Consider the following 16,509-nt stretch of genomic DNA (forward strand, 5'->3'; position numbering starts at 1 on the left):
GGTGAGTGAGTGGGTGGGTGGGTGGGTGAGTGGATGAGTGGGTGAGTGAGTGAGTGAGTGGGTGGGTGAGGTGGGTGGGTGGCGTGAGTGGGTGGGTGAGTGGGTGGGTGGGTGAGTGGGTGGGTGAGTGGGTGAGTGAGTGGGTGGGTGAGTGGGTGGCTGGTTGGGTGAGTGGGTGGGGTGGGTGGGTGAGTGGGGTGGGTGGGTGAGTGGGTGGGTGGGTGAGTGGGTGGGTGGGTGAGTTGGTGGGTGAGTGGGTGAGTGGGGTGAGTGGGTGAGTGGGTGGGGTGAGTTGGTGGGTGGGTGGGGTGAGTTGGGTGGGTGAGTGGGTGGGTGGGTGGGTGAGTGGGTGGGTGGGTGGGTGGGTGAGTGGGTGGGTGGGTGGGTGAGTGGGTGGGTGGGTGGGTGAGTGGGGTGGGTGGGTGGGTGGGTGGGTGAGTGGGTGGGTGGGTGAGTGGGTGGGTGGGTGGTGAGTGAGTGGTGAGTGAGTGGTGAGTGAGGTGGGTGGGTGGGTGAGTGGGTGGGTTGGGGGTGAGTGAGTGGGTGAGTCAGTTGGTGAGGTGAGTGGTGAGTGAGTGGTGAGTGAGTGAGCGTGTGGGTGAGTGGTGAGCGTGAGTCCTCTCACCCCCCCCCCCCTACAGCTGCGGGCGGTCCCCGTGACGACAGCGGATGACGTGGAACTGGACGAGGAGGCGTCGTGGATCTACAAACACACATTCACCTCACCCACCCTCAGCATGCAGGTGACACTCACTCACTGTGTGTGTGGTGTCTCACTGTGTGTGTGTCTCACTGTGTGTGTCTCACTGTGTGTGTGGGTGTCTCACTGTGTGTGTGTGTCACTTCTGTGTGTGTGTGTGTCTCACTGTGTGTGTTCTCACTGTGTGTGTGTCTCACTGTGTGTGCTGTGTGTTCTCACTGTGTGTGTGTGTCTCACTGTGTGTGTGCCTCACTGTGTGTGTGTGTCTCACTGTGTGTGTGTGGTCTCACTGTGTGTGTGGGTCTCACTGTGTGTGTGTGTGTCTCACTGTGTGCTGTGTGTCTCACTGTGTTTGTGTGGTCTCCACTGTGTGTGTTGTGTCTCACTGTGTGTGTGTGTGTCTCACTGTGTGTGTGTGTCTCACTGTGTGTGTGTGTGTGTCTCACTGTGTGTGTGTGTCTCACTGTGTGTGTGTGTCTCACTGTGTGTGTGTGTGTCCACTGTGTGTGTGTGTCTCACTGTGTGTGTGTGTCTCACTGTGTGGTGTGTGTCCTCACTGGTGTGTGTGTGTCTCACTGTGTGTGTGTGTCTCACTGTGTGTGGTGTGTGTCTCACTGTGTGTGTGTGTGTCTCACTGTGTGTGTGTGTGTCTCACTGTGTGTGTGTGTCTCACTGTGTGTGTGTGTGTCTCACTGTGTGTGTGTGTGTCTCACTGTGTGTGTGTGTGTCTCACTGTGTGTGTGTGTGTCTCACTGTGTGTGTGTGTCCACTGTGTGTGTCTCACTGTGTGTGTGTGTGTCCTCACTGTGTGTGTGTGTCTCACTGTGTGTGTGTCTCACTGTGTGTGTGTGTCTCACTGTGTGTGTGTCTCACTGTGTGTGTGTGTCTCACTGTGTGTGTGGTGTGGTCTCACTGTGTGTGTGTCTCACTGTGTGTGTGTGTCTCACTGTGTGTGTGTGTCTCACTGTGTGTGTGTGTGTCTCACTGTGTGTGTGTGTCCTCACTGTGTGTGTGTGTGTCTCACTGTGTGTGGTGTGTCCTCACTGTGTGTGTGTGTCTCACTGTGTGTGTGTGTTGTCTCACTGTGTGTGTGTGTCTCACTGTGTGTGTGTGTGTCTCACTGTGTGTGTGGTCTCACTGTGTGTGTGTGTCTCACTGTGTGTGTGTCTCACTGTGTGTGTCGTGTGTCTCACTGTGTGTGTTGTGTGTCCTCACTGTGTGTGTGTCTCACTGTGTGTGTGTGTGTCTCACTGTGTGTGTGTGTCTCACTGTGTGTGTCTCACTGTGTGTGTGTCTCACTGTGTGTGGTCTCACTGTGTGTGTGTGTCTCACTGTGTGTGTGTGTCTCACTGTGTGTGTGTGTCTCACTGTGTGTGTGTCTCACTGTGTGTGTGTGTCTCACTGTGTGTGTGTGTCTCACTGTGTGTGTGTGTCTCACTGTGTGTGTGTCCTCACTGTGTGTGTGTCCTCACTGTGTGTGTGTGTGTCTCACTGTGTGTGTCTCACTGTGTGTGTGTGTCTCACTGTGTGTGTGTGTCTCACTGTGTGTGTGTGTCTCACTGTGTGTGTGTGTCTCACTGTGTGTGTGTGTCTCACTGTGTGTGTGTGTCTCACTGTGTGTGTGTCTCACTGTGTGTGTCTCACTGTGTGTGTGTGTGTCTCACTGTGTGTGTCTCACTGTGTGTGTGTGTGTGTCTCACTGTGTGTGTGTCTCACTGTGTGTGTGTCTCACTGTGTGTGTGTCTCACTGTGTGTGTCTCGTGTGTGTGTCTCACTGTGTGTGTGTCTCACTGTGTGTGTGTCTCACTGTGTGTGTGTGTCTCACTGTGTGTGTGTCTCACTGTGTGTGTGTGTCTCACTGGTGTGTGTGTCTCACTGTGTGTGTGTCTCACTGTGTGTGTTCTCACTGTGTGTGTGTGTCTCACTGTGTGTGTGTCTCACTGTGTGCTCTGTGTGTGTGTCTCACTGTGTGTGTGTCTCACTGTGTGTGTGTGTCTCACTGTGTGTGTGTGTGTCTCACTGTGTGTGTGCTGTGTCTCTCACTGTGTGGTGTCCTGGTCTCACTGTGTGTTGTGTCTCCTGTGTGTGTCTCTGTCTCTGTGTGTGTGTCTCACTGTGTGTGTGTCTCACTGTGGTGTCTGTGTGTGTGTCTCACTGTGTGTGTGTCTCACTGTGTGTGTGTTCTCACTGTGACTGACTCACTGTGTGTGTGTCTCACTGTGTGTGTGTGTGTCTCACTGTGTGTGTGTGTGTCTCTCACTGTGTGTGTGTCTCACTGTGTGTGTGTGTCTCACTGTGTGTCTGTGTGTGTGTCTCACTGTGTGTGTGTGCTCACTGTGTGTGTCGGTGTGTGTCTCACGGTCACTGTGTGTAGTGTGTCTCACTGTGTGTGGTCGTGTGTCTCACTGTGTGTGTGTCTCACTGTGTGTGTGTCTCACTGTGTGTGTGTCTCACTGTGTGGTGTGTGTCTCACTGTGTGTGTGTGTGTCTCACTGTGTGTGTGTGTCTCACTGTGTGTGTGTCTCCTGTGTGTGTGTCTCACTGTGTGTGTGTGTCTCACTGTGTGTGTGTCTCACTGTGTGTGTGTCTCACTGTGTGTGTCTCACTGTGTGTGTGTCTCACTGTGTGGTGTCTCACTGTGTGGTGTGTCTCACTGTGTGTGTGTGTCTCACTGTGTGTGTGTCTCACTGTGTGTGTGTCTCACTGGTGTGTGTGTCCTCACTGTGGTGTGTCTCTGTGTGTGTCTCACTGTGTGTGTGTCTGCACTGTGTGTGTCTCACTGTGTGTGTGTCGTGTGGTCACTGTGTGTGTCTCACTGTGTGTGTCTCACTGTGTGTGTGTGTGTGTCACTGTGTGTGTGTCTCACTGTGTGTGTTGTGTGGTCTCACTGTGTGTGTGTGTGTCTCACTGTGTGTGTGTCTCTGTTGTGTGTGTCTCACTGTGTGTGTGTGCACTGTGTGTGTGTCTCACTGTGTGTGTTGTGTGTGTGTCTCACTGTGTGTGTGTGTCTCAGTGTGTGTGCATGTGTGTGTGGTCTCACTGTGTGTGTTGTGTCTCACTGTGTGTGTGTGTGTCTCACTGTGTGTGTCTCAGCTGTGTGTGTGTGTCTCACTGTGTGTGTGTGTGTCTCACTGTGTGTGTGTGTGTCTCACTGTGTGTGTGCTGTGTCTCACTGTGTGTGTGTGTGTCTCACTGTGCTGTGTGTGTGTCCTCACTGTGTGTGTCCTGTGTGTGTCTCACTGTGTGTGTGTGTCTCACTGTGTGTGTGTGTGTGTCTCACTGTGTGTGTGTCTCACTGTGTGTGTGTGTGTGTCTCTGTGTGTGTCTCACTGGTGTGTGTCACTGTGTGTGTGCTCACTGTGTGTTGTGTGTGTCTCACTGTGTGTGTGGTCTCACTGTGTGTGTCTCACTGTGTGTGTGTGTGTCTCACTGTGTGCTGTGTGTGTCTCACTGTGTGTGTCCTCACTGTGTGTGTGTGTCTTCACTGTGTGTTGTGTCTCACTGTGTGTGTGTGTGTCTCACTGTGTGTGTGTCTCACTGTGTGTGTGTCTCTCACTGTGTGTGTGTGTCGTCACTGTGTGTGTGTGTGTCACTGTGTGTGTGTCTCACTGTGTGTGTGTGTCTCACTGTGTGTGTGTGTGTCTCACTGTGTGTGTGTGTCTCTCACTGTGTGTGTGTGTGTCTCACTGTGTGTGTGTGTGTCTCACTGTGTGTGTGTGTGTCTCACTGTGTGTGTGTGTGTGTCCACTGTGTGTGTGTGTGTCACTGTGTGTGTGTGTGTCTCACTGTGTGTGTGTGTGTCTCACTGTGTGTGTGTGTGTTCTCACTGTGTGTGTGTGTCTCACTGTGTGTGTGTGTACACTGTGTGTGTGTGTCTCACTGTGTGTGTGTGTGTCTCACTGTGTGTGTGTGTGTTCACTGTGTGTGTGTGTGTCTCACTGTGTGTGTGTCTCACTGTGTGTGTGTGTGTGTCTCACTGTGTGTGTGTGTCTCTGTGTGTGTGTGTGTCTCACTGTGTGTTGTGTGTTGTGTCTCACTGTGTGTGTGTGTGTCTCACTGTGTGTGTGTGTGTCCTCACTGTGTGTGTGTGTCACTGTGTGTGTCTCACTGTGTGTGTGTGTCTCACTGTGTGTGTGTGTCCTCACTGTGTGTGTGTGTGTCTCACTGTGTGTGTGTGTCTCACTGTGTGTGTCTCACTGTGTGTGTGTGTCTCACTGTGTGTGTGTGTGTGTGTCCTCACTGTGTGTGTGTCTCACTGTGTGTGGTCTCACTGTGTGTGTGTGTCTCACTGTGTGTGTGTGTGTCTCACTGTGTGTGTGTGTCTCACTGTGTGTGTGTGTGTCTCACTGTGTGTGTGTGTCTCACTGTGTGTGTGTGTCTCACTGTGTGTGTGTGTCTCACTGTGTGTGTGTGTGTCTCACTGTGTGTGTCCTCACTGTGTGTGTCTCACTGTGTGTGTGTGTCTCACTGTGTGTGTGTGTCTCACTGTGTGTTGTGTGTCTCACTGTGTGTGTCTCACTGTGTGTGTGTGTCTCACTGTGTGTGTCTCACTGTGTGTGTGTCCACTGTGTGTGTGTGTGTCTCACTGTGTGTGTGTGTCTCACTGTGTGTGTGTGTGTCTCACTGTGTGTGTGTCTCACTGTGTGTGTCTCACTGTGTGTGTGTGTCTCACTGTGTGTGTGTCTCACTGTGTGTGTGTGTCTCACTGTGTGTGTGTCTCACTGTGTGTGTGTGTCTCACTGTGTGTGTGTGTCTCACTGTGTGTGTGTGTCTCACTGTGTGTGTGTGTCTCACTGTGTGTGTGTCTCACTGTGTGTGTGTGTCTCACTGTGTGTGTGTCTCACTGTGTGTGTCTCACTGTGTGTGTGTGTGTCTCACTGTGTGTGTCTCACTGTGTGTGTGTGTGTGTCTCACTGTGTGTGTGTCTCACTGTGTGTGTGTCTCACTGTGTGTGTCCTCACTGTGTGTGTGTGTGTGTCTCACTGTGTGTGTGTCTCACTGTGTCTGTGTGTCTCACTGCTGTGTGTGTGTGTCTCACTGTGTGTGTGTCTCACTGTGTGTGTGTCTCACTGTGTGTGTGTCTCACTGTGTGTGTGTCTCACTGTGTGTGTGTCTCACTGTGTGTGTGTCTCACTGTGTGTTGTGTGTCTCTCACTGTGTGTGTGTCTCACTGTGTGTGTGTCTCACTGTGTGTGTCTCACTGTGTGTGTGTGTCTCACTGTGTGTGTGTGTGTCTCACTGTGTGTGTGTGTCTCACTGTGTGTGTGTGTCTCACTGTGTGTGTCTCACTGTGTGTGTGTGTGTCTCACTGTGTGTGTGTCTCACTGTGTGTGTCTCACTGTGTGTGTGTCTCACTGTGCTGTCTCACTGTGTGTGTGTGTCTCACTGTGTGTGTGTCTCACTGTGTGTGTCGTCACTGTGTGTGTGTCTCACTGTGTGTCTCACTGTGTGTGTGTGTCTCACTGTGTGTGTGTCTCACTGTGTGTGTGTCTCACTGTGTGTGTGTCTCCACTGTGTGTGTGTCTCACTGTGTGTGTGTGTGTCCTCACTGTGTGTGTGTCTCACTGTGTGTGTGTGTCTCACTGTGTGTGTGTGTGTCTCACTGTGTGTGTGTCTCACTGTGTGTGTGTGTCTCACTGTGTGTGTGTGTGTGTCTCACTGTGTGTGTCTCACTGTGTGTGTCTCACTGTGTGTGTGTGTGTCTCACTGGTGTTGTGTGTGTGTCTCACTGTGTGTGTGTGTGTGTCACTGTGTGTGTGTGTGTCTCACTGTGTGTGTCTCACTGTGTGTGTGTCACTGTGTCGTGTGTGTGTCGCACTGTGTGTGTGTGTGTTCTCACTGTGTGTGTCTCACTGTGTGTGTGTCTCACTGTGTGTGTCTCACTGTGTGTGTGTCACTGTGTGTGTGTCTCACTGTGTGTGTGTCTCACTGTGTGTGTCTCACTGTGTGTGTGTGTCTCACTGTGTGTGTCTCACTGTGTGTGTGTGTCACTGTGTGTGTGTGTGTCTCACTGTGTGTGTGTGTCCACTGTGTGTGTGTGTGTCTCACTGTGTGTGTGTGTGTCTCACTGTGTTGTGTCTCACTGTGTGTGTGTCTCACTGTGTGTGTCTCACTGTGTGTGTGTGTCTCACTGTGTGTGTGTGTGTCTCACTGTGTGTGTGTGTCTCACTGTGTGTGTGTGTGTCTCACTGTGTGTGTGTGTCTCACTGTGTGTGTGTGTGTCTCACTGTGTGTGTGTGTGTCTCACTGTGTGTGTCTCACTGTGTGTGTGTGTGTGTCTCACTGTGTGTGTGTGTGTCTCACTGTGTGTGTGTGTGTGTCTCACAGTGTGTGTGTGTGTCTCACTGTGTGTGTGTGTGTCTCACTGTGTGTGGTCTCACTGTGTGTGTCCTCACTGTGTGTGTGTGTCTCACTGTGTGTGTGTGTGTGTGTCTCACTGTTGTGTGTCTCACTGTGTGTGTGTGTGTCTCTGTGTGTGTCTCACTGTGTGTGTCACTGTGTGTGTGTCACTGTGTGTGTGTGTGTCTCACTGTGTGTGTCTCACTGTGTGTGTGTGTCTCACTGTGTGTGTGTGTGTCTCACTGTGTGTGTGTCTCACTGTGTGTGTCTCACTGTGTGTGGTGTGTCTCACTGTGTGTGTGTGTGTCTCACTGTGTGTGTCTCACTGTGTGTGTGTGTCTCACTGTGTGTGTGTGTGTCACTGTGTGTGTGTGTGTCACTGTGTGTGTGTGTGTCTCACTGTGTGTGTCTCACTGTGTGTGTGTGTGTCTCACTGTGTGTGTGTGTGTGTGTCACTGTGTGTGTGTGTGTCTCACTGTGTGTGTGTGTGTCTCACTGTGTGTGTCTCACTGTGTGTGTGTGTCTCACTGTGTGTGTCTCACTGTGTGTGTGTGTCTCACTGTGTGTGTGTGTCTCACTGTGTGTGTGTGTCTCACTGTGTGTGTGTGTCTCACTGTGTGTGTCTCACTGTGTGTGTGTGTGTCTCACTGTGTGTGTCTCACTGTGTGTGTGTGTGTCTCACTGTGTGTGTGTGTCTCACTGTGTGTGTGTGTCTCACTGTGTGTGTGTGTCTCACTGTGTGTGTCTCACTGTGTGTGTCTCACTGTGTGTGTCTCACTGTGTGTGTCTCACTGTGTGTGTGTGTCTCACTGTGTGTGTGTGTCTCACTGTGTGTGTGTGTCTCACTGTGTGTGTGTGTCTCACTGTGTGTGTCTCACTGTGTGTGTGTGTGTCTCACTGTGTGTGTCTCACTGTGTGTGTGTGTGTCTCACTGTGTGTGTGTGTCTCACTGTGTGTGTGTGTCTCACTGTGTGTGTCTCACTGTGTGTGTGTGTGTCTCACTGTGTGTGTCACTGTGTGTGTGTGTCACTGTGTGTGTGTGTGTCTCACTGTGTGTGTCACTGTGTGTGTGTCTCACTGTGTGTGTGTGTGTCTCACTGTGTGTGTGTCTCACTGTGTGTGTGTGTGTCACTGTGTGTGTGTCTCACTGTGTGTGTGTCTCACTGTGTGTCTCACTGTGTGTGTCACTGTGTGTGTGTGTCTCACTGTGTGTGTGTCTCACTGTGTGTGTGTCTCACTGTGTGTGTCACTGTGTGTGTGTGTGTGTCACTGTGTGTGTGTCTCTGTGTGTGTGTGTCACTGTGTGTGTGTGTGTCTCACTGTGTGTGTGTGTGTCTCACTGTGTGTGTCTCACTGTGTGTGTGTGTGTCTCACTGTGTGTGTCTCACTGTGTGTGTGTGTGTCTCACTGTGTGTGTGTGTCTCACTGTGTGTGTGTGTCACTGTGTGTGTGTGTGTCTCTGTGTGTGTCTCACTGTGTGTCTCACTGTGTGTGTCTATAGGAGGTGGACGTGGTGGAGCGACCTGCTGGGGTGGGTGGCACCGGCTACGGCCGCAAGGGCCCCGGCACCATCGGCAAGATCCGTGACGCCCTCAACTTCATCCGCAACCAGCACCTCGAGGTGGGGGGGTGGACAGTGGGGGGGGGGGTGGAGTGGGGGGGGGGTGGGGGGGGGAGTGGGGGGGGAGTGGGGAGAGTGGAAAGTGGGTGGGGGGGGGGTGGGGAGTGGGTGGTGGAGGGTGGGGGGCAGTGGTGGAGAGAGTAGTGGGGGGGTGGTAGGGGGGAGAGTGGGGGGGGGGTGTTGGAGTGTTTCTCTCACTGAGCTACGAAGCCGGCGACACGAGTTCGATTCCCGCTCACGGCCAACACCCACAGTGACGATTATGTGAACCGGTCCCGGGCCTCCCCTAGGTCGACTCAGCCTCAAACGAGTACCTGGTGCGCTGTGTAAACATCGCCACTGGGGAGACAAAGGCGGCCGGGCGTGGTGCAGGCCACCCACCCCCTCTGTGTGCCACAGTGCCGGTAGCCTTCACAGGTGCTTGCTAACAGCACTTGCCCCTACAGTCTGTTAAGGCTATACGGGGGATCTTTGTCTGTGTGTGTGTCTGTTGTGTGTGTGTCTGTTGTGTGTGTGTCTGTGTGTGTGTGTGTGTCTGTGTGTGTCTGTGTGTGTCTCTGTGTGTGTGTCTGTGTGTCTGTGTGTGTGATATGTCTTTGTGTGTCTGTGTGTATCTGTGTGTGTCTGTGTGTGTCTGTGTGTGTGTGTCTGTGTGTGTGTCTGTGTGTCTGTGTGTGTGTCTGTGTGTGTCTGTGTGTGTGATATGTCTTTGTGTGTCTGTGTGTATCTGTGTGTGTCTGTGTGTGTCTGTGTGTGTGTGTCTGTGTGTGTGTCTGTGTGTCTGTGTGTGTGTCTGTGTGTGTCTGTGTGTGTGATATGTCTTTGTGTGTCTGTGTGAGGTGCTAGCTAACAGCACTTGCCCCTACAGTCTGTTAAGGCTATACGGGGGATCTTTGTCTGTGTGTGTGTCTGTTGTGTGTGTGTCTGTGTGTGTGTGTGTGTCTGTGTGTGTGTCTGTGTCTGTGTGTATCTGTGTGTGTGTGTGTGTCTGTGTGTATCTGTGTGTGTGTGTGTATCTGTGTGTGTCTGTGTGTCTGTGTGTGTGTCTGTGTGTGTCTGTGTGTCTGTGTGTGTGATATGTCTTTGTGTGTCTGTGTGAGTTGCTAGCTAACAGCACTTGCCCCTACAGTCTGTTAAGGCTATACGGGGGATCTTTTGTCTGTGTGTGTGTCTGTTGTGTGTGTGTCTGTGTGTGTGTGTGTCTGTGGTGTGTGTCTGTGTGGTGTGTGTCTGTGTGGTGTGTGTCTGTGTGGTGTGTGTGTGTCTGTCTGTATGTGTCTGTGTGTGTCCTGTGTGTGTGTGTGTCTGTGTGTGTGTGTGTGATATGTCTTTGTGTGTCTGTGTGAGGTGCTCGCTAACAGCACTTTGCCCCTCCAGTCTGTTGAGGCTACACGGGGTATCTTTGTCTGTGTGTGTCTGTGTCTGTGTGTGTGTCTGTGTGTGTGTCTGTGTGTGTGTCTGTGTGTGTGTGAGGTGCTCGCTAACAGCACTTGCCCCTCCAGTCTGCTGAGGCTACACGGGGGACCTTTGTCTGTGTGTGTGTCTGTGTGTGTGTCTGTGTGTGTGTGAGGTGCTCGCTAACAGCACTTGCCCCTCCAGTCTGCTGAGGCTACACGGGGGGACCTTTGTCTGTGTGTGTGTCTGTGTGTGTGTCTGTGTGTGTGTGTGAGGTGCTCGCTAACAGCACTTGCCCCTCTAGTCTGCTGAGGCTACACGGGGGACCTTTGTGTGTGTGTGTCTCCACTGTAGGTCCCCTTCATCGCGTTCTACCGCAAGGAGTACGTGGAACCCGAACTCAGCATCAGCGACCTGTGGAGAGTCTGGCACATGGACGAGAAGGTGACACGCTCACCACTCACTCACTCAGTCACTCACTCAGTCACTCACTCAGTCACTCAGTCACTCACTCAGTCACTCACTCACTCACTCACTCACTCACCCACTCACTCACTCACCCACTCACTCACTCAGTCAGTCACTCACTCACTCACTCACCCACTCACTCAGTCACTCACTCACTCAGTCACTCACTCACTCACTCACGCACTCACTCACTCAGTCACTCAGCATCAGCGACCTGTGGAGAGTCTGGCACATGGACGAGAAGGTGACACGCTCACTCACTCACTCAGTCAGTCACTCACTCACTCACTCACCCACTCACTCAGTCACTCACTCACTCAGTCAGTCACTCACTCACTCACGCACTCACTCACTCAGTCACTCAGCATCAGCGACCTGTGGAGAGTCTGGCACATGGACGAGAAGGTGACACGCTCACTCACTCACTCAGTCAGTCACTCACTCACTCACTCACCCACTCACTCAGTCACTCACTCACTCAGTCAGTCACTCACTCACTCACGCACTCACTCACTCAGTCACTCAGCATCAGCGACCTGTGGAGAGTCTGGCACATGGACGAGAAGGTGACACGCTCACTCACTCACTCAGTCAGTCACTCACTCACTCACTCACTCACCCACTCACTCAGTCACTCACTCACTCAGTCAGTCACTCACTCACTCACGCACTCACTCACTCAGTCACTCAGCATCAGCGACCTGTGGAGAGTCTGGCACATGGACGAGAAGGTGACACGCTCACTCACTCACTCAGTCAGTCACTCACTCACTCACTCACTCACCCACTCACTCAGTCACTCACTCACTCAGTCAGTCACTCACTCACTCACTCACGCACTCACTCACTCAGTCACTCAGCATCAGCGACCTGTGGAGAGTCTGGCACATGGACGAGAAGGTGACACGCTCACTCACTCACTCAGTCAGTCACTCACTCACTCACTCACCCACTCACTCAGTCACTCAGCATCAGCGACCTGTGGAGAGTCTGGCACATGGACGAGAAGGTGACACGCTCACCACTCACCCACTCACTCAGTCACTCACTCACTCAGTCACTCAGTCACTCAGTCACCCACTCACTCACTCACTCACACACTCACTCGCTCACCCACTCAGTCACTCAGCATCAGCGAAGAGTCTGGCACATGGACGAGAAGGTGACACGCTCACCACTCACTCACTCAGTCACTCACTCAGTCACTCACTCACTCAGTCACTCACTCAGTCACTCACACACACGCTCACTCACTCAGTCACTCACTCACCCACTCAGTCAGTCACTCAGTCAGTCACTCACTCAGTCACTCACACACACGCTCACTCACTCACTCAGTCACTCACTCACCCACTCAGTCACTCAGCATCAGCGACCTGTGGAGAGTGTGGCACATGGACGAGAAGGTGACACGCTCACCACTCGCTCACTCACTCACTCAGTCACTCACTCAGTCACTCAGTCAGTCAGTCAGTCAGTCAGTCAGTCAGTCATCACTCACTCAGTCAGTCACTCATACACTCACTCACCACTCACTCACTCAGTCACTCAGTCACTCAGTCACTCACTCACTCACTCACACACTCGCTCACACATACACTCACTCACTCAGTCACTCACTCACTCATCACACACTCACCCACTCAGTCACTCAGTCACCATTCACTCACTCACTCACACACTCACTCGCTCACACATACACTCACTCACTCACACACTCACTCACTCACGCACTCACTCGCACACTCACTCGCTCACTCACTCACTCACTCACTCACTCACTCATACACTCACTCACTCACTCAGTCACTCACTCACTCACTCACACACTCACTCACGCACTCATACACACAGTCACTCACTCACTCACTCACTCACCCACTCACTCACTCACCCACTCACTCAGTCACTCAGTCAGTCACTCAGTCACTCACTCACCCACTCACTCACTCAGTCACTCACCACTCACTCACTCACTCATACACTCACTCAGTCACCACTCACTCACCACTCACTCGCTCAGTCACTCACTCACCACTCACTCACTCACTCACCCACTCACTCAGTCACCACTCACTCGCTCACTCACTCACTCAGTCACTCAGTCACTCACTCGCCCACTCACTCACTCACTCAGTCACTCACTCACTCAGTCACTCAGTCACCACTCACTCACTCACTCAGTCACTCACTCAGTCACTCACTCACTCGCTCAGTCACTCACTCACCACTCACTCAGTCACCACTCACTCACTCAGTCACTCACTCACTCACTCAGTCACTCACTCACCACTCACTCAGTCACCACTCACTCACTCAGTCACTCACTCACTCACTCAGTCACTCACTCACTCACTCAGTCACTCACTCACCACTCACTTAGTCACTCACTCACTCGCTCAGTCACTCACTCACCACTCACTCAGTCACCACTCACTCACTCACCACTCACTCACTCACCACTCACTCACTCACCACTCACTCACCACTCACTCACCACTCACTCAGTCAGTCACTCATACACTCACTCACCACTCACTCAGTCACTCACTCACTCAGTCACCACTCACTCACCACTCACTCACTCACTCAGTCACTCACTCACTCACACACTCGCTCACTCGCTCACCCACTCAGTCACTCAGCATCAGCGACCTGTGGAGAGTGTGGCACATGGACGAGAAGGTGACACGCTCACCACTCACTCACTCAGTCAGTCACTCACTCACTCACTCACCACTCACTCACTCAGTCACTCACTCAGTCACTCACTCACTCACTCACCACTCACTCACTCACTCATACACTCACTCACGCACTCAGTCACTCACTCACTCACCTACTCACTCACTCACCCACTCACTCACTCAGTCACTCACTCACTCAGTCACTCACTCACTCACTCACCACCACTCACCCACTCACTCACTCAGTCACTCACTCACCACTCACTCACTCACTCAGTCACTCAGTCACTCACTCACTCACTTAGTCACTCACTCACCACTCACTCACTCACTCAGTCACTCACTCACTCAGTCACTCAGTCACCACTCACTCAGTCACTCAGTCACCACTCACTCACCACTCACTCGCTCAGTCACTCAGTCACTCACTCACCCACTCACTCACTCACTCAGTCACTCACTCACCACTCACTCACCACTCACTCAGTCACTCACTCAGTCACCCACTCACTCACTCAGTCACTCAGTCACCCACCCACTCACTCACTCATACACTCACTCACTCACTCAGTCACTCACTCACCACTCGCTCACTCACTCACCACTCACGCTCACCACTCACTCACTCATACACTCACACAGTCACTCACTCACCCACCCACTCACGCTCACCACTCATGCTCACCGCTCACACTCACCACTCACCACTACTCACGACGCACTGTGTGTGTCTCACCTCATGTCTCTCTCCGTCTGTCTCTGTGTGTCTCTCTCTCTCTGTCTCTCTCTGTGTGTCTCACTCTGTGTGTGTGTCTGTGTGTCTGTCCCCCGTGTGTCTGTGTGTGTGTCTGTCCCCCGTGTCTCTGTGTCTCTGTGTGTGTCTGTCCCCCGTGTCTCTGTGTCTCTCTCTCACCCCGTGTCTCTGTGTGTGTCTCTCTCTCTCTGTGTCTGTGTGTGTCTCACCGCGTGTCTCTCTCTGTGTGTCTGTGTGTCTGTGTGTCTCACCCCGTGTCTCTGTGTGTGTCTCACCGCATGTCTCTCTCTCTGTGTTTCTGTCTCTCTCTCTCTCTGTGTGTGTCTCACCCCGTGTCTCTGTGTGTGTCTCACCGTGTCTCTGTGTGTGTCTCACCCCGTGTCTCTGTGTGTGTCTCACCACGTGTCTCTGTGTGTGTCTCACCCCGTGTCTCTGTGTGTGTCTCACCACGTGTCTCTGTGTGTGTCTCACCGTGTCTCTGTGTGTGTCTCACCCCGTGTCTCTGTGTGTGTCTCACCGTGTCTCTGTGTGTGTCTCACCACGTGTCTCTGTGTGTGTCTCACCACGTGTCTCTGTGTGTGTCTCACCGTGTCTCTGTGTGTGTCTCACCGTGTCTCTGTGTGTGTCTCACCACGTGTCTCTGTGTGTGTCTCACCGTGTCTCTGTGTGTGTCTCACCCCGTGTCTCTGTGTGTGTCTCACCGTGTCTCTGTGTGTGTCTCACCGTGTCTCTGTGTGTGTCTCACCCCGTGTCTCTGTGTGTGTCTCACCACGTGTCTCTGTGTGTGTCTCACCCCGTGTCTCTGTGTGTGTCTCACCACGTGTCTCTGTGTGTGTCTCACCGTGTCTCTGTGTGTGTCTCACCCCGTGTCTCTGTGTGTGTCTCACCGTGTCTCTGTGTGTGTCTCACCACGTGTCTCTGTGTGTGTCTCACCCCGTGTCTCTGTGTGTGTCTCACCACGTGTCTCTGTGTGTGTCTCACCGTGTCTCTGTGTGTGTCTCACCCCGTGTCTCTGTGTGTGTCTCACCACGTGTCTCTGTGTGTGTCTCACCGTGTCTCTGTGTGTGTCTCACCACGTGTCTCTGTGTGTGTCTCACCGTGTCTCTGTGTGCGTCTCACCACGTGTCTCTGTGTGTGTCTCACCCCGTGTCTCTGTGTGTGTCTCACCACGTGTCTCTGTGTGTGTCTCACCACGTGTCTCTGTGTGTGTCTCACCACGTGTCTCTGTGTGTGTCTCACCCCGTGTCTCTGTGTGTGTCTCACCACGTGTCTCTGTGTGTGTCTCACCACGTGTCTCTGTGTGTGTCTCACCACGTGTCTCTGTGTGTGTCTCACCCCGTGTCTCTGTGTGTGTCTCACCCCGTGTCTCTGTGTGTGTCTCACCCCGTGTCTCTGTGTGTGTCTCACCACGTGTCTCTGTGTGTGTCTCACCCCGTGTCTCTGTGTGTGTCTCACCCCGTGTCTCTGTGTGTGTCTCACCACGTGTCTCTGTGTGTGTCTCACCACGTGTCTCTGTGTGTGTCTCACCGTGTCTCTGTGTGTGTCTCACCACGTGTCTCCCTCTGTCTCTGTCTCTCTGTGTGTCTCACCCCGTGTCTCTGTGTGTGTCTCACCACGTGTCTCTGTGTGTGTCTCACCACGTGTCTCCCTCTGTCTCTGTCTCTCTGTGTGTGTCTCACCGTGTCTCTCTCTCTGTGTGTCTCTCTCTCTCTGTGTCTCTGTGTCTCTCACCGTGTCTCTCTCTCTGTGTGTCTCACCCCGTGTCTCTGTGTGTGTCTCACCACGTGTCTCTGTGTGTGTCTCACCACGTGTCTCCCTCTGTCTCTGTCTCTCTGTGTGTGTCTCACCGTGTCTCTCTCTCTGTGTGTCTCTCTCTCTCTGTGTCTCTGTGTCTCTCACCGTGTCTCTCTCTCTGTGTGTCTCACCCCGTGTCTCTGTGTGTGTCTCACCACGTGTCTCTGTGTGTGTCTCACCACGTGTCTCTCTCTGTCTCTGTCTCTCTGTGTGTGTCTCACCGTGTCTCTCTCTCTGTGTGTCTCTCTCTCTCTGTGTCTCTGTGTCTCTCACCGTGTCTCTCTCTGTGTGTGTCTCACCCCGTGTCTCTGTGTGTGTCTCACCGTGTCTCTCTCTGTGTGTCTCACCCCGTGTCTCTGTGTGTGTCTCACCACGTGTCTCTGTGTGTGTCTCACCACGTGTCTCTCTCTGTCTCTGTCTCTCTGTGTGTGTCTCACCGTGTCTCTCTCTCTGTGTGTCTCTCTCTCTCTGTGTCTCTGTGTCTCTCACCGTGTCTCTCTCTGTGTGTGTCTCACCGTGTCTCTGTGTGTGTCTCACCACGTGTCTCTGTGTGTGTCTCACCGTGTCTCTGTGTGTGTCTCACCACGTGTCTCCCTCTGTCTCTGTCTCTCTGTGTGTCTCACCCCGTGTCTCTGTGTGTGTCTCACCACGTGTCTCTGTGTGTGTCTCACCACGTGTCTCCCTCTGTCTCTGTCTCTCTGTGTGTGTCTCACCGTGTCTCTCTCTCTGTGTGTCTCTCTCTCTCTGTGTC

The 16,509-nt window shown here is 52.9% G+C and overlaps 1 protein-coding gene across 1 annotated transcript in view; it reads left to right on the forward strand.

Annotated features, from left to right (window-relative positions):
• Positions 1-641: 641 nt before the first annotated feature.
• The window catches only part of LOC144954605 (transcription elongation factor SPT6-like), a gene marked incomplete at both ends in the record, with an annotated part of 33,892 nt that continues 18,024 nt past the window's right edge, over positions 642-16,509 (forward strand). The window contains 3 exons of the mRNA XM_078885058.1: positions 642-743; positions 8,541-8,660; positions 10,410-10,499. Coding sequence (XP_078741184.1) covers positions 642-743; positions 8,541-8,660; positions 10,410-10,499 — 312 coding nt within the window. The remainder of the gene's footprint in view (positions 744-8,540; positions 8,661-10,409; positions 10,500-16,509) is intronic.

Source organism: Lampetra fluviatilis, unplaced genomic scaffold, assembly GCF_964198595.1.
Source record: "Lampetra fluviatilis unplaced genomic scaffold, kcLamFluv1.1 SCAFFOLD_997, whole genome shotgun sequence".
Lineage (NCBI taxonomy): Eukaryota > Metazoa > Chordata > Hyperoartia > Petromyzontiformes > Petromyzontidae > Lampetra > Lampetra fluviatilis.